This window comes from Erythranthe guttata, chromosome 2 (assembly GCF_056151865.1).
Source record: "Erythranthe guttata isolate IM_541 chromosome 2, IM_541, whole genome shotgun sequence".
Taxonomy (NCBI): Eukaryota; Viridiplantae; Streptophyta; class Magnoliopsida; order Lamiales; family Phrymaceae; genus Erythranthe; species Erythranthe guttata.
The window spans coordinates 1,271,785-1,297,176 of NC_142534.1; the positions used below are offsets into that span (position 1 = coordinate 1,271,785).

At 35.3% G+C, this 25,392-nt stretch overlaps 7 protein-coding genes and 1 long non-coding RNA gene across 9 annotated transcripts; 6 read left to right on the forward strand and 2 right to left on the reverse strand.

Moving 5' to 3' along the window:
* Window positions 1-1,292: 1,292 nt before the first annotated feature.
* Window positions 1,293-6,072, forward strand: LOC105957609 (putative E3 ubiquitin-protein ligase ARI2). The gene is made up of 7 exons (XM_012981546.2): window positions 1,293-1,842; window positions 2,340-2,372; window positions 2,754-3,033; window positions 3,299-3,779; window positions 3,949-4,497; window positions 4,576-4,748; window positions 5,474-6,072. Exons 1-7 carry the CDS (start codon window positions 1,708-1,710, stop codon window positions 5,623-5,625), a joined length of 1,803 nt encoding a protein of 600 aa, XP_012837000.1. The 5' UTR covers window positions 1,293-1,707; the 3' UTR covers window positions 5,626-6,072.
* A 2,770-nt stretch (window positions 6,073-8,842) lies between these two features.
* LOC105957431 (ternary complex factor MIP1 leucine-zipper protein) lies at window positions 8,843-11,507 on the forward strand. The gene is made up of 8 exons (XM_012981354.2): window positions 8,843-9,308; window positions 9,393-9,512; window positions 9,625-10,256; window positions 10,338-10,437; window positions 10,530-10,589; window positions 10,714-10,800; window positions 10,906-11,034; window positions 11,136-11,507. Exons 1-8 carry the CDS (start codon window positions 9,237-9,239, stop codon window positions 11,427-11,429), a joined length of 1,494 nt encoding a protein of 497 aa, XP_012836808.2. The 5' UTR covers window positions 8,843-9,236; the 3' UTR covers window positions 11,430-11,507.
* Window positions 11,508-14,416: 2,909 nt separating this feature from the next.
* LOC148772075 (plastid division protein PDV2-like) lies at window positions 14,417-16,041 on the forward strand. Its single transcript, XM_088822997.1, has 2 exons — window positions 14,417-14,918; window positions 15,313-16,041. The coding sequence occupies exons 1-2, from the start codon at window positions 14,682-14,684 to the stop codon at window positions 15,913-15,915; spliced, it is 840 nt and encodes a 279-aa protein (XP_088679123.1). The 5' UTR covers window positions 14,417-14,681; the 3' UTR covers window positions 15,916-16,041.
* Window positions 16,042-16,610: 569 nt separating this feature from the next.
* LOC105957367 (anaerobic nitrite reductase Glb1-1) lies at window positions 16,611-18,030 on the forward strand. Its single transcript, XM_088822998.1, has 5 exons — window positions 16,611-16,971; window positions 17,073-17,202; window positions 17,308-17,422; window positions 17,545-17,661; window positions 17,756-18,030. Exons 1-5 carry the CDS (start codon window positions 16,935-16,937, stop codon window positions 17,891-17,893), a joined length of 537 nt encoding a protein of 178 aa, XP_088679124.1. The 5' UTR covers window positions 16,611-16,934; the 3' UTR covers window positions 17,894-18,030.
* Window positions 18,031-18,115: 85 nt separating this feature from the next.
* Window positions 18,116-20,432, reverse strand: LOC105957430 (uncharacterized). The gene is made up of 2 exons (XM_012981352.2): window positions 18,726-20,432; window positions 18,116-18,652 (listed from the first exon to the last, which is right to left on the reverse strand). Exons 1-2 carry the CDS (start codon window positions 19,265-19,267, stop codon window positions 18,280-18,282), a joined length of 915 nt encoding a protein of 304 aa, XP_012836806.1. The 5' UTR covers window positions 19,268-20,432; the 3' UTR covers window positions 18,116-18,279.
* A 199-nt stretch (window positions 20,433-20,631) lies between these two features.
* TOM6 (translocase of the outer mitochondrial membrane 6) lies at window positions 20,632-22,078 on the reverse strand. Of its 2 annotated transcripts, none has more exons than XM_012981544.2 (2): window positions 21,885-22,078; window positions 20,632-20,849 (listed from the first exon to the last, which is right to left on the reverse strand). In XM_012981544.2, exon 1 carries the CDS (start codon window positions 22,076-22,078, stop codon window positions 21,914-21,916), a length of 165 nt encoding a protein of 54 aa, XP_012836998.1. In that variant the 3' UTR covers window positions 20,632-20,849; window positions 21,885-21,913. The 2 variants fall into 2 exon arrangements, with proteins under 2 accessions (XP_012836998.1, XP_088679131.1); XM_088823005.1 differs by having other exon boundaries at window positions 20,632-20,943.
* LOC148772076 (uncharacterized) lies at window positions 20,785-22,129 on the forward strand. The gene is made up of 2 exons (XR_016033480.1): window positions 20,785-20,927; window positions 21,133-22,129. It is a non-coding gene; the product is annotated as an uncharacterized LOC148772076 (long non-coding RNA).
* A 530-nt stretch (window positions 22,130-22,659) lies between these two features.
* LOC105957606 (RING/U-box superfamily protein) lies at window positions 22,660-24,948 on the forward strand. The gene has a single exon (XM_012981543.2). It carries the CDS (start codon window positions 22,934-22,936, stop codon window positions 24,176-24,178), a length of 1,245 nt encoding a protein of 414 aa, XP_012836997.2. The 5' UTR covers window positions 22,660-22,933; the 3' UTR covers window positions 24,179-24,948.
* The last annotated feature ends 444 nt before the right edge of the window (window positions 24,949-25,392 follow it).

Consider the following 25,392-nt stretch of genomic DNA (forward strand, 5'->3'; position numbering starts at 1 on the left):
GGGGTGACCGTAATCTACCCATATTCTACTATAAAACGATGTCGTTTTAGTGTATTTATCCAATTTTGCAGTGCAATTGTTTTTTCTCATTTCTCCTTTTTTTTTTAAGGGAATGACTATAACAAATCCCAAAATTTTCTCACTTCAATACCAAAAAAATAAAAATTGAATAATAAATAAGTAATGACATAAATACCCTTAATGAAAATAAATACCATACAAATATTAAAAATCTCATTTTTCTTTCTTCAATACAAACACACAAAACCCATCAAACACATCAAACACATCTTCTTCTTCACAAATCCCTCAACCTCTTCCTTCTTCTTCCTCACAACAAACCCTTCTAAAAAATCTCGAAACTAAAGAAATTAAAACCTCACAAAACTTATAAAATGGAGTTATAAGACAATAATATGGTAGTATATATGGAAGGAGAAAACATTAAGGTAAGTATCGATGTCTTTTTTGAGCTTCAAAGTCGATTTTGAAGTTTTTTTTTTTTTTGAAACCCACCGGCAATTTTCGACACATACATGTCGATTTTTTGGTCAAACATGTCGATTTTTTGGTCAATTTTCGACACCAACGTGTCGAAAAATATATATAGAAAAAAAAAACAAAAACAAATTTCGACACATACCTGTCGAAATTTCTCCCAATTTCGACAGGTATGTGTCGAAAAACACTGTTGGTAAAAAAAATGTGTCGAAATTTGGTTTTTTTTTTTCTAAATATATTTTTCGACATGTTGGTGTCGAAAATTGACCAAAAAATCGACCTGTATGTGTCGAAAATTGCCGACGGGTTTCGAAAAAAAACTTCAAAATCGACTTCGAAGCTCAAAAAAAATATGGATACATACCTTAATGGGTTCTCTTTCCATATATACTATCATATTATTGTCTTATAACTCTATTTTATAAGTTTTGTGAAGTTTTGATTTTTTTGGATTTGGAAATGTTTTGGAGGATTTAAGAAGATGAAGAAGATAGGGTTTAAGGGATTTGAGTTTGAGGAGAAGAAGAGAGGATTTGTTTTTCTTTTTTTGCTTGGTATTGAAATGAGGAATAAAAAAATTATTTGTATAAATTGTATTTTGTTTGATGAAGGGCGTTTTTGTACTTTGCTAATAATTTTTATTTATTTATAATTTTAAACTAAGAAAAATTGTAAAAACTTCTATAAAAAATAATTTTAAATTTGGAGGTACTGAAGTGAGAAAAATTTGGGATTTGTTTTAATTGCCCCTTTTTTTAATGACAAAATGACCTGTAAAGGAGTGCTTAAATGTGATGGATATTGTCACTAATGATGAGTGATTAAACAATAATTAAGCATTGACGTTTCAAAACTGGTCAACTATGAACCACCACCGTAACAGATCGACGTCGTATTGACAAAACCTTCCACAGCACACTTGTTCGAACGACGCCGTAGAAACCAACTTTTTATAGACTCTCTTCTTCATCCCCACCGCATAAAAAGGAAACCCTTTCTAAAACTTTTTCAATTCCGACGCTCTCTTTCTCTCTCTTCAATCGCCGGCGGTATTTCGCCGCGAATTCACTCCCGAACGATCCCCCCCCCCCCTTCCGATTACAATCGCCGCAACCTAATTTCATTCTTTCACCTTATTTTGTTTTTGTAGCTATGTGCACTTGCTTGTATTGAGAAGAGTAATCGGAATTTTTTTGTTGAAAAGTTATGGAGGAGGATTATTACATGAGTGGTAGCAGCGATGATGAGGGCGATTGCTATTCGTCCGATCAAGAAGCTGAACCGCTCGAAACCGAAGAGCCCGATTCTCCGTGGGCCCCATCAAAATCCCCTTCCTCGAAGGTGCGTGTGCCATTCTACCACAGCCTTTTTGTAATTTTGAAGAATGCATGTTGAGTTTTTTTTAGTTTTGCCTAATTTGTTGGTTAGTTTTCTCGAGCTACATACTACTTACTGTGTTTGTTAATGATGTTCCGTGTTTTTTTCGAGCTCATCGATGCTGATTTTGTGGTTTTTGAAGGTTATAACAGCGTGAATTGGTACTTTTGTGATTTATGATTGTCTTTATTTTGTGGTAATGGGGTAACTATTTGCTTTTTTGACTTATCTTGCATCTGTTTATTGTTCTGTGGCTATATGGAATTTCAGTTTTATGTTATATTGGCCTCTTCTATTTGTCGTTAGATACAGAGGATATCCTCTACATTAGTCGGATGTTGGTTTTTTGCTTAAAGATCATTGGCATTTCTTAGTGAAATAATCTTATATTGAATTACGCCTGTTCGTGATTAATGATTTGGAGTTTTTTTTTGGCTTGCTTTCTCTTGTGCTATTTGCAGGTAATAACAAAGGAATCTCTGCTGGCAGCACAGGTAATAAAAGTTCACATACTTGTTATTCTCATTTCTTACACTTGCACGCATGGTCGCTTGTTCTTGCATTATGTGGTTCTTTGTACATCGCTATTTTACCCAAGCACTTACTTCTTCCGAAATTTGGATTGCCGAAGTTCTCGAAAATCAAAATCCTATTATGCCTCTTTAAGCTAGTTTGATTTGAAAATTTAAAGAAACAAGTCCTTGAACATTTCCATAACTCATCCACCAAGAGCTTAATTTTCTGGAAAAATGATTTTCTAGAAACTGAGACGACTCTGCATTTGTTTACTCCCATAATTTCATCACAAGTTCAAATAAGAGAATTATAATGGTATTTTGCATGTTTCTGACTGAGGATTGGAATTACATGTGTAGAGGGAAGATTTGCGAAGAGTAATGGAATTGCTATCAGTGAGAGAACAGCATGCCAGAACTCTTCTGATTCATTATAGATGGGATGTTGAAAAACTAATTGCTGTTTATGTTGAGAAGGGGAGATCTTGCATGTTTTCTGAAGCGGGTGTAATTGCGGTTGAACGTGTTGACCTCGATCCACCAAAATCTTCCTCTAAAGTGATGTGCATTGTTTGTATGGATGATGTGCCTGCAAAAGATGCGACCAAAATGGACTGTGGACACTGCTTTTGCAACAACTGTAAGCATTCTTTCTAACATTTGGATTATTTTACAGGTTTCTGTTCTGGAACATGAAAATGGCATGATAACTATAGCAGGTTCTGCTATTTTTCTGTTTTCTGTTGTGTTTGTATGACACTAATTCTGGTTTATTTGCATTTTAAAGGTCACAAGATTTTCATTTCTGCTTGGTGCTTTCCGCAATTGATTTTTTTTAGTAAATGGTAAATTGGGGACACATGGATCTTTAATATTTGGTAACTTTACATGGCAAAAATATTCAGGTTGGACAGAGCATTTCATTGTCAAAATAAACGAGGGAAAAAGCAAGAGGATCATGTGCATGGCCCATAAATGCAATGCCATATGCGATGAAGCTATTATTAAAGATCTAGTTAGTGTAAAGCACCCTGATTTAGCAGAGAAATTTGACAGATTTCTTCTTGAGTCGTACATTGAAGACAACAAAATGGTTAAATGGTGTCCCAGTATACCCCATTGTGGGAATGCCATAAGGATTGAAAGTGATAAATTCTGTGAGGTAGAATGCTCTTGTGGTTTACAGTTCTGTTTCAATTGCTTATCAGAAGCCCATTCCCCTTGTTCGTGCTCGATGTGGGAGCTGTGGAGAAAGAAATGCCGTGACGAATCCGAGACAGTAAATTGGATTACTGTGCATACAAAGCCTTGTCCCAAGTGTCATAAACCAGTTGAGAAGAATGGTGGTTGCAACCTAGTCAGTTGCTTATGTGGGCAAGCATTTTGGTAAGAATATTTCATTTTCGGAACTTTACATTACATGCCTGTGCAATTTTTCCTTCTATTGATTTGATTAAATGCTGCTAATGCAAATCTAATTCTTATTCGAATTTCTGGCTAAACTGAAAGTCGCTTGCAAACAGTTTTTGTATCCTAACTATTTTATTTCCTTTAGTTGGCTGTGTGGAGGAGCTACGGGGCGGGACCACACTTGGTCAAGTATTGCCGATCATAGCTGTGGTCGCTATAAAGAAGACACTGAAAAGAAATCTGAGCGCGCAAAAAGAGACCTATACAGATACATGCATTATCATAATCGTTACAAGGCCCACACGGACTCATTTAAGCAGGAATCTAGACTGAAGGAAGCCATAAAGGAAAAAGTATCAAATCTAGAAGAAAGGGACTCGAAATTAAGGGATTTCAGCTGGGTTACAAATGGGCTTTACAGGCTCTTCAAATCAAGACGAGCTCTTTCATATTCGTACCCTTTTGCATTCTATATGTTTGGTAATGACTTGTTCAAGGGTGAGATGACCAAAAAGGAATGTGAAATAAAACAGCATTTATTTGAGGACCAGCAGCAACAGCTCGAGTCAAACGTTGAGAAGCTATCGAAAATTCTTGAGGAGCCATTTGATGAGTACCCTGAGGAAAAAATCATGCAAATAAGGATGCAAGTTATTAATCTCTCTGAGATTACCGATAGCCTCTGCAAAAAGACGTGAGTTAAAAATTGTCCAAGATGGCCTATATAATGTTTGCTGTGGATGAAGAAATTTACACTTGCTTTCTCTTGTAGGTATGAATGTGTTGAAAATGAATTATTAGGTTCGCTTTGTTATACAACTCATCATATAGCTCCATACCATTCAAAAGGCATTGAGAAGGCAGGGGAGCTTACTGTTGGATGGAGCGCCCCCCTATCAGACAACAATATTAAATGTCGGAAGAAGGCAGCTGATGAACCCCCTGGTAAAGTGTATTGAACTTACATCTGAATTGCAATAGAATTTGTCAATTTGAAGTTTCTAAATTCTTAATTGTCGGTGAAATTTGAAGTTTCTAAATTCTGAATTGGTACATTGTCGTGATGCTTACAATGTCCTGAATGTTTACCCGTGGTTTGATAACAGAAGTAGAATAGGAGTAAAAGATAATGACACATAACCGAGTCAAACCTAATTAGACTACAATAATATGTTTATTTGTAAAGGGGTGTGATAAATGTCGTTTCAGTTTTATTAATACCTTTTCGATTTCAAACATGATTTTGACCATTTTCGATTCTGAGTTTGGCAAAACTCAAAACACAGAACTTGTAGTTCTTTGAGTTAACTTTCTAATCTAACTTGAATCACAAAGATTGGATGTCGAGTAAGAAAAATATGCATGAATCAATGAACACTGCCCACAATTTTGATTTTTTGAGTTGTCTAAAATTCAAAATGCAACTCATTCATGCACTCGACAGCCAATCTAGCTGATTCAAGTTGGATTAGAAAGCTAATTTAACAGTTATCGTATTTTGAATTTTGACAAAATCATCAGACTAGAAAAGGGTAAAAACTACCTTTGAAGTCAAAACGCTATTAGTAAAATTGAAACAACATCTAACAATTCAGATTTGTAAAATGCAATAAGCTGGTTAGATTTATTCGCACTGCTGTATTCACCAATTTATCATGCATATTTTGTAGGAGATGTGATAGAAACAGGCCAAGCATCGGCATCTGGGAGTTCCTACAACAGCCTGCAATATTCAAGGAAGCGGGCAAGAAAAGCAAGTTCATCATCGGGCAGCGTATTTGATCTCAACATGCCTGCAGAAGCTCATCCAGCCAATTCTTGAACGAATTAAAATCCAATTCCCTCGAAGACGATCTTATTGCATTCAACAGAGAAAATAAATCGAGCTGTTCGGGTGAAATTCTGTGTTCGTATTTGGTTCCTCAAACAATGTAGAGATTTTACGTGACGGACAGGTAAACTAGCCCTTCAACTGTTGTATTGTAATAGTGTCTTTTTGGGACTCTCATATACCAGGGAATAATTGGATATATGTCTCTGGTGGTGGAGTCCATTATTGTGGGGTGCTGAAATATGTTCATAAAGAGGGGGGGCTCAATAGTAATTTTGCCGAAACATGCTTGAACGAGATGTAATATAAACGGGGATTCGAAAGTTAACGTAGCTCGAGTGTGTTCCTTGAAAGATTTCAGATAAGTTTCCCTATTTTTTTTTTCTATTATATGTGTGATAATATATTTGACATTTTCGCCTGGAATGCCTTCGGAAAGTTCGCTCTCTCGTCTTTTCTGCTTTATTTATTTATGTGTAATAGAAGTGTTGAATTTAGTGAAGATGATGGTTTGGTCTACAACATTGTTCAGTAATCTAGGCTAAAAGATTCTGCTTGGCTTATTATTTAAGGTTAATTCCACTTTCCCCTTTGTACATTGGTTCGGTATCACTTTACCCCCTTCTACTCTCGATTGCATCAATTTGCCCCCTTTACTTAAAAAATTATCTCAATGTGACCCTCGTTGCTAGTTGTCAGACATTTAATCTTAACACCGCTTCCACGCTTTCTCAGTTTAAATAATTATTAAAAAACAATAAAAAAATTAATATTACAGATTGCTACAAACGTACATTATCCACGACATTTATCCCATCGAAAATTTAATTTACTTAATTTTGTGTTTTAATTGTGCAATTAGTTCGAGATTAGTCGTCTTGTTAACAACAACATTAATTGCAGACATCAAACAACGATTTCTGGTTTTGACCTTTCGAGAAAAAAAATAATCAAGTCATCAATTTCAATGAACTAGGAGTTAGTGAAATCTTAGTCTTTTATTGGATTGGCAACTAAACGACGTAGTTTTATGTAGTATTTAATTGGTCTACTATATAGTATTTATGTCTGTCTGTATAAGATTCTTTTGGAAAGTCATAATTGACTTACTAGAAGACTGTTGCAATTAAATTACTCCCTCTCTCACATATTATATGTCTTTTTAGAGAATTTTTCTTGTCCCAAATTATTTGTTATTTTAGATTTTCAATGCATCATTAATTGCACTATTTTCAATTTTACCCTTTATAATTCCTAATCAGTTAGTTGTAAAACAATTAATGTCAAGGATATATTAGTATTTTCCTATGTTTTTTACTATAATCTATACACATTTATTAATTTTCTTAATATGTGTGAAACAACCCAAAACGTCATTTAAATTGGGACGGAATTTAAATTGGGACGGAGGGAGTATATTATTAACACTGTCGGTAATTAATATCCATTAAATAAATTAAATAAATAAATATTGCACGTGACGACAAAATAGCATGAATTTCTTAAATCAGCCATTTTCACATTTGAACAAAATTCAAGAAGTGTAATAAAGTCAACAATTAATACAAACTCTCTTGCGACAAATGTGTTTTATTTTCTGTAATTTGCAGAGCAGATTTTGTCTTATTTCAAATTTAATATTTACTCAGTCACCAACTCTTTTTCTTAATTTATTTACTAGCTTCTTGATATATATATATATATATATATATATATATATATATTTAGTTAGTACTATAATTCAGAAACCATTATAACATATCCAAAAAAAAAAAACAGATTGAGAAACCCTAGATAGTTCTAAAGATAATGAACTTTCTATATAGGAATGTCACTTGCATATTCAAGAACCCTAAAATTAAATGGCACATAACCCAATAAAAAAAGTTGCATTTTCTTTTTTCTTATGACTTTTTTTAAGTGAGCTGTGAATCACAAATGTAATTGCATTAATATTGTTACAAAAAAATGTTATAGATAAGAAATTGAAAGAGTTACAAGGCCATGCAAAAAGGAATCTAAAGTCTGAACTGAAGAATCACTTTTTATTAGCTTTTTGTTTGAGCTTTCAACTTTCAGCCCTTTTGAGGTGAGCTAAAAGCCAATCTTATAATATGGTGTGTAAACTTTTCCCAACCATTTTGCTACCATGCATTGCATGATTGTTTTCCATCATATTTTAGTGCATGTTTTCTTTTAATTAATTATATGATTAATTGATATTGAACTTAGAGAATACTATAAGAATTACTAATTTGTACAAATTAAATAATTTTAGATATTGTGTTGGCAAGAAATGATTAGCTAGCTTCCTTTTATTTCTTTGGTAGTATCCAATACATTTGATAAGGGATGTTTTTTTAATTTTTTTTAATAAGGGATTTTATGTAATATACTCTCACATTATTTTAGTTATTTAATTATTTAAATAATGAAAAGCTAACAAAAGGGCAAGAAAGAGATAAATGAAGTTCAGATTATCACCATTAAAGGAAGTATCTTTTTAAACTTTATTGTATATACTACAATAGTCAATCTTCCTTTTTACCTTTATTTTCTTCTTTAATTTGTTACCATCTTTGCAAAAAAAGCTAAGTTAAAAATGGAGTCTTTTTCTTTTTTTTTTTTGGAAGTAAAAAACATAGTTAAAAATGGAGTCTTGGAGATGGGTAAACAGTTTCAAATTTCAATTTGTCACGGACTAACTTCTGCATTTTGCTGCTGCTGTAATCTGTATATATATATATGTATATGCATATTGTCCCCTCTTCTGTTTTTTTCTTAGTTTTAATTTTTTTTAAATAATAAAAAAAATAAAAAAAATCAGATATGACAGTAAATTATAGCTAGTCATGAATCTGAAGCATTAAATGCCCAGTGTTTTTTTTTTTCACATATCAAAAAAGCCCTCCAACTAATTACTACTTTTGATGCATTAAAAATTTAAAAATAAAACTTAATAAATAAAGAAATAAAGAAAGAAAGAAAAGCCAATACAAAGGTGGCAATGGCTTTTCTGATAAAGATGTGACCAGTCAACGCACGCAATATATTATCCCCCACTACAAATTCATCAACAGAGTTTCACCATTTAATATTATTTTTAAATTGACAAAAATAATCAGTATTTTATTGATATATTATTATATTCATTTTTTATTATAGGAGTCCACGCCTTTATTTATTTATTCTTTTTTTCTTTTTATGTAAGCTGCCAATAGTAGTTTTCTGGTGCAGCTTTCCAAGAATCTCAGTGTGTGTGTGTGTTTTAGTGTGTGTGTATTGTCTGCATTTTACCCTTTATTTTCCCATAGAGAGAGAAAGCAGAAGCTATTTTGTTGTCACCAAATTTAATGCTATTTTTGGAGGTTTTCATATATGTCATTGTTTTTTGTCTCTCTTCTACACTTTCTGTTGGAATGTCTGTTTCCTGCATTTAATTCTTCTTTCTTCAACAATTATTACATCCTTTGATATATATTTCACACTACTTCTCAAGATTCTTCATTTATTATACTTCCATTCCATCATCTCTCTCTCTCTCTCTCTCTCTCTCTCTCTCTCTCTCTCTCTCTCTGTGAGGTGTATTGAATTGCTTTGAAATGATGGGTGAATTACTGAAGAGCTTTGAACCCAGAAAGAGACAACTATCACAAAGTTTGTTGAAAGACGAGGTAACTTATAATATAAAGTTTCTTGAATTCTTGCTCTGTGATTTATGACGTCATAAATTATAATATAAATTCCAACTCTTGTAGATTTTACTTCTTCAAAAAGAATTAGAATCCCAAACTATGCAAAGATCTGCTCTAGAGAAAGCAATCAACACTTGCCACCCTCTTTCAAATCACCCCTCTCACAAATTACTACTTTCTCAGGTTCTTTTTTTTTATTTAATTTTAATTTATTTATTTTTCATAGTATCTTGTGCAATAGAAAATGAATTTGCCTGTAATAAATAAATTAATTATCAATTTTTTTTTTTGGCAGCCAGCTGAAGATCTTATTAAAGAAATTGCTGAATTAGAGAATGAAGTTGTGTATCTAGAAAAATACCTTCTATCAATGTACCGTCGAAACTTCGCGAAAAGGCTATCGAATCTACGCACAGCACTGAATCAAAATGAAGCTCGTAGCTTAGAATTGCTTAAGCAAGAAGAATTATCACAACCTTTACAAAATTACAACAATGCCACTACAATGGGAACGGAATCTCCCGTAGATACCGGAATATTCCGGAGCCTCTCGTCTCTATCTCACCGCTCCGCTTGCTCCTTCAGAGCTTCGCCTCCTTTCACCGAACCTTTCGATTCGTACCATTCTCTTCCTTTGCAGAGGATAAAGGCCGATAACGGTTCGATCGGTAATACGGCGGAGTATTACTACATCGGCTCTAGTTTTGCCGACCGTGTTTCCGAGACGCCTAATTGGTTATCGGAGGAGATGATCAAATGCATCTCGACCGTTTATTGTCATCTATCCGATCCTCCCCTGTTTAATCGAGGCCGTGACGACGAAGAATATTCCTTTTCCGGAACTTTGTTTGCCATGGTCGAAATACAGGGCATCTTTCGAGATTCCGAACGGCTAAATGCTGTTCAAGAACCGCTACAGAATTATAGGTAATTGAAAAAAAAAGTTTAATTAAATTAATTATGTTTGTGATAATATTAATTAACATTGATATTAATTACTATTTGCAGGTCCCTAATTTCCAGGTTGGGCAAAATTGATCCAGGGAAATTAAAGAATGAAGAGAAATTAGCATTCTGGATTAATGTTCACAATGCATTAGTAATGCATGTAAGATATTAATTTATATAAATTATTTATAATATTAAATAGATTTAAATGCATAAATATTAAAATGTAACCATTTTCTGCAATTATTTCAGGCATTTATAGTTTACGGAATCCCACGAGGAAGCGTAAAGCGAATCTCCTTAGTCCTCAAGGTACCGAAAAAAGAAAAAAAAAACTCGATTTGTCGGAATTTTACGTTAATTATTTGTCCATTTTTCGATTGTTTTTGCATGAATTAAATTAATACGAAAAGAGTTGCTCTATCCGATTTTCCAGGCAGCATACAACATTGGAGGCCAAACCATTAGTATAGACACAATACAGAGTTCGATTTTAGGGTGCCGATTGCCTCGTCCGGCTCTGGTAACGGAAAAAAACGATCGTTATATATAAATTCAAGTTTTTTAAAATTAAATATACTTTCACGGACTAATTGTACGCAGTCGAAATTCTTTTGTTAAATTACAGTGGCTAAACTCATTATTTTCCACCAAGAAAAAATTTAAAGCCGGAGATGTTAGAAAGGCGTACACAGTGAAGCAAGCAGAGCCTCGTTTGCGTTTCGCCCTTTGTTCCGGATGTTTATCCGATCCATTAGTAAGCTCACCAATTTTTTTTTTTCTTTTTTCTGCAACATTAATAAAATAAAAAATATGAAAAAAGTAATAATGTAGTAATAAATATTCGATTATGTGTAGGTTCGTGTTTATACGGCCAAGAAAGTGTTTCAGGAGCTAGAAATGGCGAAAGAAGAGTACATTCAAATGAATATAAAGATATACAAAGAACAAAGATTGCTCGTGCCGAAGAATGTGGAATGTTACGTAAAGGAAATGGGATTATCTCAATCGGGTTTAGCGGAAATGCTCGAGCACTCGATGCCTCACTCTTCGGTGAAGAGTTCTCATCGAGGAAAGTTCTCGAAGAAAGTCGACTGGATTCCTCACAATTTTGCTTTTCGATTTTTGCTTTCGAACGAACTAGTACAATGAGAAACGCGTGTAACATCTAAATTTTGCAATTTTTAAACAAAATTTAGTTTGAATTAACAATGTTTTCGTTTTCTTGAAGCACCGTCGAACAACTAATCGTTGATGTAAAAATTAAAATATACAGCTTTTCTTTTAGGCCCTTTTAAATCTTATTAGATATTATCATAGCAAACTTGCAACAAGAACGAAGGAAAGGAAAATGAAGTCCACGCCGAGGGCCCATTTCTAATAGGGGCCTAAAATATAATTTTTTTCATTATAAATTATATATATTTTCAATGTTAATTGTTTTATTTTATATATAAGATTTAATTACTATCATGTATAATTATCTAAGAATAACGAAATTTAATAACTGAAAAATATTTACAGTAATTTTTTTTTATTAATATTAGAATTGAAATATTATTGAATAGAACATAAATATGAGTTCATCATACAAAAGAATTACTAAATATTTTTTTCTCAAAATTAAATTTAGAATAATAAGTAACATAGTTATAGCATATGATATTAATTTTTTATTTTATTTTATCAATAGAATAAATATATTTTGTTAAAAATATGTTTTTTTTTTTAAATTAAATAACCTATTGCATATTTTTTCTAAATTTTTTGTTTTAAAAAAAATAAATTATAATCCAAATATGCAATATATTTATTCTATAATGAGGCTTATATTAATAAATATTTAAAATATTTATCTACATTAATATATGGGGGGGGGGGGGGGGGGGGGATCAGGGGTGCTTCCAAACTCCATTAGAAGAGCTTACTCCTTGCAGTTGTTGCACTTGATTCGCACATGACATGAGCGTGATTCGCACATGACATGCACGTGATTCTGATTATGATAAAATCATCATTAAAAAATTAAGATATATATATAAACATAACATCTAAATTTTGCAATTTTTTAAGAAAAATTATTTTGAATAATTAATAATGTTTTCGTTTTCTTGAAGCACCGTCGAACAACTAATCCAATGAAACTTAGTTAATCTACTCTATAAGCTCATTTGTTGAAAATGTCTGCAACCGGACTTGATAACTCAAACCTACCCGGTCATTTTTTTGTTTCAACACTTCTGCACCACTACTTGTTACTAATGCACTCCAGTACCTTGATCTCAGCCATAACTCATTCACCGGTGAATTTCCTTGCTTTCTCCGAAATATGACTTCGCTCGAATTTCCTTGCTTTCTCCGAAATATGACTTCGCTCGAATATCTCGATCTTTCACAAAACTCATATAATTCTTCGTCTGATTTCAACCCTCGATTTCTTCTTCCAAACAACGTTGTACACGTCGACCTCTCTTCCAATAAGCTTTACCACGACACAGATTGGATCTCTGATTTACTATCGGACAAATGCAGCTTGAGGTCATTGCAACTCAATGATAACCAACTCTACGGGGATATTTCGAGAGTCATTCAAAACTTGACCAGGTGTTGGATTGACAAATTGGAGAATCTAAATTTGCGAGGTAATCGCTTCATTGGTAAATTTCCGAAATGTTCGCTTACACGGTTCATTCCAAACTCCATTTGAGGAGCTTACTCCTTGCAGTTGATTCGCACTTGAGGTAGTCGCACATGACACCACGTGATTCGCACATGACACGCACGTGATTCTGATTGTGATAAAATCATCGAGTCATCATTAAAAACTAATGTATGTAAAGAAGTTAATGAAATAAAACAATAATTTCAACCATCATCGTAATCGAACAAAAGAAGAATTCATACAAATAGGACCTCATGTGTAAAATATGGTTTAGTTATAATGTGTAGATTTTATTTTATTTTTCTTTACATAGTTTAGTGATTCAAATAATTTTAGTTTTGTATTCCTATATTAATCATATTAGCACATGTTTTTTAATTTCATTTAATATGTATTAATTTATGAAGTATTTAAAATTATTTAGCTTTCATCGACTAAAATCATTAGAATCACGGGCGTTGCACGTGTCACTTACTAATACATACAAACATACATGTGCGTGTTTGATATATATATATATATATATATATATATATATATATATATATATATATATATATATATATATATATATATATATATATATATATATATGTATATGTGTGTGTGTGTGTATAATGTTTATTTTTCTTTTTTTCTTTTAGATAGTTGATAAAATTATATATTCTACTTATTAGTGTTCTTCTATGATAGTGAATGGAGGTCGATGGTTTTGAATCAAGTGATGAAAGGCGTACAAATGGAGTACACAACTGATTCAAAATATGTTGTCGATTTGGATCTTTCGAGTAATTATTTTGTCGGAGAAATTCCATTGGAGCTAACAAGGTCTTCTGTCTTAGTCGGTCTCAATCTGTCTCGTAACCACCTGAGAGGGAAAATTCCAACCAAAATCGGAGACTTGAGGTTGTTGGAGTCACTCGACCTTTCGAACAATAATTTGGTCGAAGAAATACCCGAAAGTGTATCGAATTTGATGTTTCTCAACTATTTGAACTTGTCCAACAATAATTTGTCGGGACGAATCCCAACAGGGCGTCAGCTACAAGTGCTCAACGACCCTTCCATATATTTTAGAAACCTTAACTGTGTGGATCTCCATTAACGAAAATTGCTTATTGTACCAAAAAATGTGGAATATTTCGTTAAGGAAACGGGATTATCTCCATTAGAAGAAATGCTTGATCCCCTCACAAACTTTGCTTTTCGATTTTCGGGTTTCGGATGAACTAGTCTCATGAGATGTTATTTGATTCAATGTGTGCTAACATTTTTTGTCTTGATTTCTTTTTTCTTTGTTAAACAACTAATGAAGCAATTAGGTAACAAATGATGTGACATAAATTGAACCAACAAAGCAATTGGGGAAATTGGGTTGAAGATTAAAAACGTCATTTTCAATAAGAAATGAAAGAAAGCTCTTGTACATTGACTTTATATACAATAAATGGATGTATCACTCGAAAAAATCCAAACATAAAATTAAACTATTGTCTGTACCCTAAATTATCATGACCACACAACCATGACATTTTGTTGAAGCCGGTTTCTTGATTTCTCTCTCTCTCTCTCTCAAGAACTAAGAGAGAGAGAGAGAGAGAGAGAGAGAGGGAGAGAGAGAACAAATTTCTCTCTGAAAATTTAAACCACAAATCCTCGGATTTTGATCACATTTTGTTTTTGGGCGGTTCTTGCAACCTCAACGAATTCACACACACACACACACACACACACACAGAGGAATGGATGAAGATAGAATAGCACTGGTGTTGGCAAGAACCTCGGATTTGAGGTCCAAGATTATTACCTGCATTAGCGGAACTTCTTCACCTTCTTCTACAGTAAAGAAACAAGGTCAAAAGAGCGATTCTGAAGAAAACCCAGATGAACAATCACACGATTTTGATGAAGAATCAGAGAATCTTCTCAACATCAAAGATGCCCTTGATTCCCTTGAATCCCAGCTCTCTTCTTTGCAGGTTCCCTTCTTAAAAATCGAATCTTTACAAAAAAAAAAATTCTTTTTCATATGGGACTTTTGTTCTTGATTTTTTGAATTTTGCTGCTGCTTCATACACAATTTTTTCATGGGGGTTTATGATTCTGTCACTAAACTAGGAAACCAGTTGTAATTGATTGTGGAATTGAAATGTAATTAGAATTAGGGTTTGGTGAATTTTGTTTCATACAAGAAATGCCTCATTGGAATTCGCTAGCTTGAAATTCGAAGAGGTCGAAAAACAGCTCAATTGTGTGTAAGATGAATGAATGAATACTCAGCTTGGATATAGACTGTCTGTAATCATTTCGTATTATGTTCGTAAACTTCTCGATACTAAAGCTTCCGTTTTTAAATTCAATTTTCTTGATCAGGCACTGAATCAACAGCAATGGTACGAAAAGGAAGCAGCCTTGGCCGAAATCGAGTACAGCCAAAAGAAGCTTCTTAAAGAGCTGAACGAATACAAAGGCAAAGACTTAAAAGTCATACACGAAGCTATTTCTTTCGCCTCCGAAACAGAGGATCGAAACGATCTCCTCCTTCCACCGTATCCGAGGCGACCTTCTCAATCCAATTCCGTACTCTCGGAAAAAAACGGCTACGCCTTCACTTCCACTCGCAAAATTCCACTCGGAAAACCGGCAGAGAGTAATAATCGTAGTGGGCGATCTGGTTCTTTGTGGGGCCCGTTTGAATCGGTTGCGGTCTTGATTGGAACTGCGGTTAAGGCGGGTTTGACCATAGTTGGGGTGATTGCTGTCCTGAGTTTGGCCGGTTTTGAACCGCGCTTGAAGAAACGGGGTATTAATCGGATCAAGATTTCGGACTTATTTAAAGAGAGATTGAGTGAGTGTCCAAAGGGGAAAGTGGCCGTTATCGAAAACGGTGAAACGAGGTGTGTCGTGAAAGAGCGAGTTGAGATTCCGTTTGGAGCCGTTGTTTCGAGTCCTGATGTGAGTTATGGTTGTGGCTGAAATCGGATTCTTTTTTTTTTTGTGTGTGTTTGTGTGTATATTAGCATCTGTTTGTTGTACAATTGTGTGAATTGAGATGCAAGAAATGCAAATTTCTCTGAGATCAAAGGAATTCTTATTGTTATATATCTGTTTTTCAATGAATCCAAGACCAAATGGGGTTTAACATTTACAGGTAAAATAACAGTTTTCATCCCTCAAGTTTGTATTGATTGCACATTTGGTACCCTATATTCACAAAAAAATACATTTGGTCCATCATGTTTCAATAACTTAACACTTTCGGTCATTATTATTAATTTACCGTTAGTTTCTCAGTTAAGATAGTGATGGTCACACACTTGGAATCCATTCGCACTAACGGAATTTTGACGAAAATGACTAAAAGTGTTGAATTTTGAAACATCAAGGACCAAATGTGGTTTTTGTGAACCCGAAGGACCAAATATAGAATTGATGCAAACTTGAGGGTGGAAACTGTATTTCGTATAACTAAACTTTAGGGGGTATTTGGGTCATTATTCAAACTTGAAGAGGTTTATGTGTAATTAATTAGATATAACTTCAAGAAAGAACAGGGGTAAAACTGTCATTTTACTTGGTAAATAATGTGATAAATTTCATATACTCGTAAGTTTACTTAGATATGGTGAGAATGAAATCAGCCCACTATTCAATTTAATATATAAATATATATGGACTAGAGTGTAGACTAGAGATGGGTATCTCCGGTCAACGCCCGCCACCGCCACCAAAGAAAACCATGTGTCCGCCGCCGTGCGCCGCCCCTGGTTTCACCTTCCCAAACCCCCAACCACTTCCACCTTGCTCTACAATTTAATCCATCCACGTTACTAAAAAACCAAATTTTAATTTAAATTTCAATGGCTCTCAATTCTTATGAAGGGCCAATCAAAAAACACTATATAAACTCACACAATCATTCAATAATTTCACACCAAAAAAATAAATAAATAAATCAGTAACTTTCAATATTATTTACCATACCAAATTAAACCATGGCCGAACATCTTGATACCATTAACCATAACAAAGGTTAGTATTAATTATTACTATTAATATTTTTTCAATTATATTAGTTACATTATTATTTTTTATTTTTTTATTTTTAAATTTTTTTTTTTTAATTTTTGAAGATGGAGAAATAAAGTGTGAAAATGTTGGAGGGGCAAATTTGTTCACTGAAGAACAAGAAGCTTTAGTGGTGCAATCTTGGAGCTTGATGAAGAAGAATGCTGGTGAATGGGGTCTCAAGTTTTTTCTCAAGTAATTAATTTATTTATTAATTAATTACCCCATTTTTATTTTATTTTTTCAATTAATTAATTATATATAGTTATATCATAATATAAAATATAATTAATATAACAGGATATTTGAGATAGCACCATCGGCTCAGAAGATGTTCCCATTTCTTCGAGACTCAGAAGTTCCACTGGATCAGAACCCTAAGCTTAAGCCACATGCTAAGTCTGTATTCGTTATGGTGGGCCCCACAATTTCTTTTCTCCATTTTGTTATAACATTTAATTTAATACAGTTTTACCGAATTTGAAGAAATTATTATTTAAGTGAGGTTATTAATTTATATATATTTTTTTTATGCAGACGTGTGAAGCTGCGGTACAGCTCCGGAAAGCTGGGAAAGTAGTGATAAGAGATTCGAGCCTCAAAAAATTAGGAGCCACGCACTTCAAATACGGCGTCGCTGACGAACATTTTGAGGTACTGTAATTAATCAAGCGTAATTTGAACTTAATTTCCTTAATTATTCTATATAAATATTAAAATAATAAAATGTAAAACAAAAAAAAAACAGGTGACAAAATATGCACTAATGGAGACGATAAAAGAAGCTGTGGGAGAAATGTGGTCTGCAGAAATGAAGAAGGCTTGGTGTGTGGCCTATGATCACTTAGTTGCTGCTATCAAGACTGAAATGAAGCCTTCTTCTTGATTATTAATTCATTTATTATTTTATTTTTCACCCCTTAAATCAATGTGTGTGTGTTGTGTGTTTTGTTTTAATTATTTTTGTCAAAGTTTTCTACATTTTATTAAAATATCAAATAAATTGTGCACTAGTTGTTACTTGAATTCTTCATTTATAAGTTTGCTTGTTTTCTTTATTACCAAATTAAATTGAAACAACTTAAATTTAATCCATAATTAAAACATAGTAATCAAGGATGTACTTAATTAATTACACCAACTTAATAAATATTCTGACAAATTAGATACATGGTTACATATATAGGAGTAATTAACATTTTCATTTGTTACATGACTTTATTGTTATTAATAATAAGATATAGTAGTACATAATTAATTAGTAATAGCTATTTATTTGGACATTAATTTACCAACGAGGGCAGCAATAAGGGTGGTGGGATCACCTAGAACGGCAGATATAACAAACTGCAAAGCCAAACCAGCCACCTCACAGCATTTCTCTGCTGTTTTCCCGCCGCCGCTTCCGCTGCTCTGCTTGTGATTGTGCGTCTCCAGGGTAGCTCTTAAGCTGGGGACCCTCGTCGTAGCCTCTAATTTCCGGCTAGTAGTCCAGCCGGTGTAGGCCGTGGTGTAGCTGCTCCCCCATGCACCGTAGTATATCTCGTGCCAGCTGTCAACAAGCATCTCCTTCACGCACGCCACGTGTAGGTTGTACTTTTTGCACGACGATCTGTAGCTCCAGCTCCTCCCCTTTCTCCCACACCTATATATTATATATAATTTCAAAAACAATAAACTTAGAGAGAGAAAGAGAGATCACGATTTAATTAGCTTGCCTGTGGCATGGGGAGCTGACTTTTTTGTACAAGTACAATTTGATTTCGCCGTCGTCGAGGACCATCGGGAGCTTGGCGCAGCAAGGGTGGAGATCGAAGCCGCACGAGTTGCAGTGGTAGACGAACCCAGCCACGTCCTTCTCGCACGCGTTGCAGTAACGCGCCACCGCTCCCGGCGTCCTGCTCATGAACTGGAACGAGCATTTCGTGTAGAACGGGTGGCTGATCGACGGGGAAGGCACCGCGCAGTGTGTGTGCAGGTCAAAGTTGCAGTGCCCTCCTCCGCCGCCGCAGCACCTGTAGCGGGAGCCGATGCCGGCCTCCTTGCAGCCGTCGCACTTGAACGGCGCCTCAGAGTACTCGAACTTGAGGTTGTGGTGAGGGTGGCTGAAGTGGGAGATTTCGTTGTATTTCATGGTTGTGGGCGGCGGAGGAATTAGAGAATTATGGGGGGTGGGCGGCGCTAATAAGCTGCAATTAGAAGCGGATTTATTTGTAGTTTGATGCCGTTTTAAGGGGCATAATAGGGATAAGATGTTCATCTTTCGGTTGAGTAATGTAAGGTTATTAGTGGCTTCAAATTCAAGCAGTATACGTATTTATGCTTACATATAGATACATTATATTGTTTTTCCTCTGCACTTGGGCACATTAAAATGGCAATTTCATTTTTTTCACTTGCATATATGTACTTGTGAAAAACATACCATTTAAATGCTCTTAAAATTGACAATACCTCTTTACAAGAATTTGATTTTTGATTTTTTATTTTTTTTAAAACATCATGTAACAAATTATATGATGTTTAAAAAAAATAATAAAGATGAGATTATATCAACGAAGGGGTAGAATAAGAATTTGGCAAGTTGAATAGTGTGGATATATGTAATGGATAATGGGGTTTTTAGCTGTCATTATCAAGACAAGGAGCATAATAATAGCATATATTTGACATCACAATCACCTAACACATGTACGATTGGCATATATTGTATTACAATGAGTTGAGCTCTATCATATATTGTGTTCTTGGTGTCCAAGGTGGCAAGAAAGAACAAATTCTTTGGTCAAATCATTCTAAACCTTTCAATGTTTTTAACCTCCCTAAAGAAGGGTTTATTTGATACTAACCAGTGATATGCACCAGGTGACTATTAACCGTTAATCTGCACAGACTCGAAAGAAGTTCCAATTAACTTCATTGGAACCCCCAAAAAAATGCGTGCTTATATGAAAGGATTGAAGTGAAGTACTTTGAAAACTTGCCCATTTTTCAAAATGTTCTAAATGTGTAGATGTTCTTGAATCGTGATTATGGAATATAATGTTACTTAACTTAGAAAATGAGTCTAAATAGGGCAAACTTGCACGAAAACATAAAGCTTTTAAGAAAGAAGCATCACCAATTGTTTAAGCAATCTTCTAAAATCACTCAAAAACATTGATAAAGAGAGAAATATACTCAACTCATTTGGTCAAAGTATACTATATGTTGGAGAAAAAGGCTTCAAAATAAAATGAGATATATGTGCATCAACATCGCCACTCTTTATCTTCTTTTTGTTTCTTTTAGTGGATACAAACAAAATAATTAATTAATTAAAATAAATAAATAAAGAAACTAAAAGAAAATAAACATCTAAAAAAACTCAGCGTAATAATTTTGGTAATTGGCATAAAGTGATTTGAAGCATTATACATTAACACTAGGAAAGCATATTGAATAGGGCAGCATGAATCTGATTCTGTGGTTTATTCAAAGTCACAATATTAAAGCTAATAAGCACTTATTCTCTAATTTTTATTCTAAGACATTATTGTATAATCCTACACGCTTAAATTCTGCGAGCATATACCCCATATGATGCATATGAAAGAGAAAAAAAAAATCGAGCACAAGCGAATATAGTCCAAACATGATTGCTCTGCGTTATTAACAAAATAGAACGGCAAGTACAGTTAATGCAAATAGAATCGGAACCCGAGTAAAAGAAGAATTTTCGAACTAGCATGATCTCAAATAGTTGAGCAACTACATGGGAATATGATTCAAAAGATACGGAAGAAAAAACGAGAACATACAAGAGAAATGTAACTTGCGACTCTCTTCCTCTCCTTCCAGCTCTGTACAACAGCAACAATAAGAACACAGCGCGAAAGAACAAATTAGCAAGGATGCTCTTCTTGATACGCCGATGTTAGGTAAACAAATATTCGACTGCCAAATTATATTTCGAATTATAAAAAACAAAGGTATTATCATATTTTCTTCATTTTCAAAGAGAAGCAACTATGAACTAGTCGATTTTCCAAAAATAAAAACGAGGGTGCAAAATTCTTTACAACAAATAATAGGGAAATTTTTGTGTGGTCCTTCTTTCCGTCAATTCATGTTCTATTTTTTCAGTATGGTTCAAATACACGCACACGGATCGTACGAGTACATGAGATTGCAGGTCAAATATTTCTGTATTATTATTCTACTTTCACACAAACTTTCTTAAATTTTACTCCTACTGACCACAAACATGGGAATACAAGGCTGGTTCCGATAGCAAGATAGGAGAAGTGAAAGAGCAAACAGAACAAGAAATTGTACACTATTCGTAATTACTACACCAGAGGTAAAGAATGTCCCGGAAAGCTTCAAAAAGGAAGGAACGAGATGGAGGAGGCATAAGTAAACGAGCAAAAATAAAGTTTCAGATAATTTTGCATATCGTATCTTAACCAACATCAGCTAATAAAAGCTCTTTAGTACACCGAGTACGGAATATACTCGCATATTATCTAATGCTTACAACTAATTCTGTTGATTCCACAAATTTCATATTCGAACCTACAGCTATGTGTTCGAGTGCAATAGCAAACAAGGGGGTTTATTATCCTAAAATGCATGAGCGTATAGTAAGGAAGAACACAATAATATCATAAATTGAATTAATCCGCAATAAATAGATTAGAAAAAGAAATTTGAAGCACTCGTTCTAGAAGTATGCAGCATATGACAAGAATAAATCACAAACAACAAAAAAATCCAAACAAATTTCGCAATTTCATCATTTGAGAGAGGGAAAAAAAACTTAAATTGTTAGCAATTAGGAGTGAAATTAGAGGATTCACACATACAACAGCTCGAATCGGATTCAAAATCGGTACCTGAGGTAAAATCAGGGCGGCGATGATAATCAGAGTTCGAGCTTGAGTTCCTCAGTTTGATCGGAGAGGTAGTGGAGAATGTACGGGGCGACCCGAATAACGGCGACCCAAGCTCCGAACATTGCCGCGTGGCTCCTCAGCTGCTTCAGCGCCGCCGCTTTGTCTGGCTTCCGCATAAACATTCCCGGAAACATTTTTTTGCAGATTTTTGTTTGCCCTTTTTTTCGTCGGAGCAGTGTGGAAAATGAAGACCGATCTAAAACCCTAACCCTCGTTTTCTTCTTTTTCTTCGCACATGCGGCCGGGTTTAGTTAGATGGCCCATTACTTATTGGATCAAGTAGTACCCATTTTAACCTTATTCGGTTTAGCCCATTTTACATTTCCTTCAAATATATATTACCTTCTAGCCCATTATAATTTACTATGCTAATCATTTTTAAATTAATTAACTAGCTAGGTTTATAATAATTATTTTATTTAGTGTAAATTACGAAAACCCCCTAAACTTAGACTAAATTACAAAAATCACCTTCACCTATTCATAATTACCAAAAAACCCTGAGGTTTGTTCCCGTCATTTTTTTTTAATTCCAGAGAATAGATTTTACACAATTTCAGATATTTTATTTTATTTCTCATCTATTTAGTATAAGGTATAATAGACTATACATATTTTATGTTTAAAAACTCGATCAACAATTAATGAGATGGGGATTTTGGTTATCGCAATGGTGGTGAATTGTTCGTTATTTAACCTAAGTTTCGGGAAGGCTTCGTAATTTACTATTTTATTTATTATTATTTTCTCATATAATTTTAAAATGAGCGTAATAATTAGAATACAACTAAAGCTAAAGGTACAACTCAAACACGGTGGACAAGGTACTGCACCCACCCTCGTGACATTAAATTCAGTTAAAATGACGTGGCAAATCCGCCCACAAAACTGAAAAACAAAACCCACCTCAGTCAACAAACACACCCCCCAGTATTTCCCCCATTTTCATTCAAACCCTCACAACATCATCACCACCACCGTCTACCGCCATGCGCCGCCACCGCCTCGCCCCTGCACCGGCGCCTCATCTCCGGGATAATCCATGGACACCGTCTCCTTCTCCGTCGGCCTCCACAGCTTCGTCTTCGGAGCCGCCGCCTTCTTACTCGTCGTCGAATTTATCATCATCATCCTCATCATCGTCGTCGCCGCCGCCGTCTAAATTACCGGTTGACTTCAGTCCGCCGCTGATAGCCATGGTGGTAATAATAGCAACCGCCTTCGTCATCATCACCTACTCGCGCCTCCTTTCCCGCCACTTCATCCACATCTACCACCGCTACAGGCGGTGGCGCCGCCGTCGCCGGCGGTACGTCCCGTCCTCGTCCGGCGGCGATATCGAGTCGCCGCCGTACCCGTTCGACCCGACCGACGCGTTCCACGTGCTCTCGCCGTACGGACTCGACGAGTCGATCATCAAAACAATCCCCCTCTCCGTCTACACGCGGAAGAGCGGCTTCCACGATTGTGCCGTGTGTTTGCTGGAGTTCGAAGGAAACGACTACGTCCGTACACTTCCGGTCTGCGCTCACTCCTTCCACGTTGACTGTATAGATATATGGCTTAGGTCACACGCGAATTGCCCCCTCTGCCGCGCCGGAATATTCCGTCAGGATTCGCCGTTTACTCCGTTAATGGCCGCCAGGATTAGACCTAGCCTCGACGACATAATAATCGAGACCACAATTCTAGAACCTCTAACGGAAATCCCGATGGAATCGGATCCGATAACAGAGGGAGAAATCAGTCAGGAGCAATCCCCGAGGCGGAGCCACCAATCGGAGGACAGATTCAACCGCCGCGATTTCCTATTGAAGCGGTCGTATTCGTTCGGATTCGAACGGAACTTAGGATCGGAGAGATTAGTTCTAGAGCCCGTAACCGCCTCGCCGTGGCGGTACAGGCGCGGCGGAGGCGGAAGCCTATGGAGCAAACGCCCTTCCCCGTTCAGCTCACTGTCGAAACCTAGGGTTTTCTCGTTCCGCTACTACAGGGGAATGAAATCCCCATTCTTCCGGCGGCGGAGCATCGGCGGTTTGTTCCCGTTATCCGAGTCGAGCGTACGTTTCGGCTTATCCAGCGGCGGCGGCAGCTCGTCGAGGAGGACGAAATCGTTCGCCAGCCCTATGTTCATGCGGTCGGCCGGAGCGGCGGGGGGGCTGTTCTCGTCGAGCCGGCTGAGGAGCGGCGATCCAGAGGCGCTATTGTCACCGGAGAGATTTAGTAGACGGTGAGGATTGAAGACACGTGGATGGACCACAATTAACGCTGGTTTGGAAACAAAATAAATAAAATAAAATTATATTAATTTATATAGTGGGAAGAGTGCCCTCATTTAATTGCTTGTCTGGAAGTTCTGATGGGGGCATTAAATTGGGGAAGTGAGTGAAGAATGGGAGTGCATTTAAAGAATTTATAGTAGGTTGGCCATTGCACTGTCTCTCATCTGTACGTATATGTGTAAGCAGGTTTAGTTTTCTTTTTTTCTTTTTTTTTTTTGTTTTTGTACATTTAATATTTAGTATACGATTCTTTGTTGAGGGTGGTGGGGGGAGAAGTGATGGATCGATGATCATAAATGCAAAGAGCTGGCGATGGGCCTTTTCTTTAATTTTGCAACTTTTTTAAGTAGATAAATAAAAAAATCCTCTGTCATACCTCCGGTGGTGGTGGTGGCGGCGGTGGTGGCGGTGGTGTGTGGTGGTGATGGTGGTGGTGGTGGTCAAAATGAGACAAATTGAAGTGGAGCACTACAAATGGTTATGTTTGAAATTAGAAAGAATTAATGGGCATGGGGCATGGTAGCTAGAGCACTATGGACGGACTACTTTTTGGTTGGAAAATTTTGGGTTAATTGGATTGGGGGAGTTTTGTGGTGAATTGAGATTGGTGTATCAAGATTTGATTTGCAATTTTTGTAGATGTGAGGGAGCCATAAAAATAATGTGTAATGTAATTGTAATGATTCCTAATGTTGATATATTTGAAATTTTTACATGCAAAATAGATGGAAGTGGTAGTCTTTATTTTACGAAATAAGGAATGGACACGCGAAGCACAGTGTTGATCTCTGATTGTAAATAATTAGGTGTAACATTTTTTTACGTCAAATAAAACAAACTACAGAATCATGAACGAAAATACATGTTTTTTGTCGATGTAATCGCTCCCTTATTTTGAAGTGCTTAACTCCAATCTTTGTCGAAGAAATTTTAAGACATAACAAACATACAAAAAAATAAATTAAATTAAAACTGGCTATCTTGACTAGTTTTGGTGCATTTGAACACATGTTGACTAATTTATTGGATTATCTTTAATTTTTCATTCATAAACCCTATGGACTATTATATATTGGACTAGACCATATTTTTCGAAGTATTGGTATTAAATTTATAAAGTGACACTAACCAATAAACCATTTAATTAACGATAATTCTATGTGGCC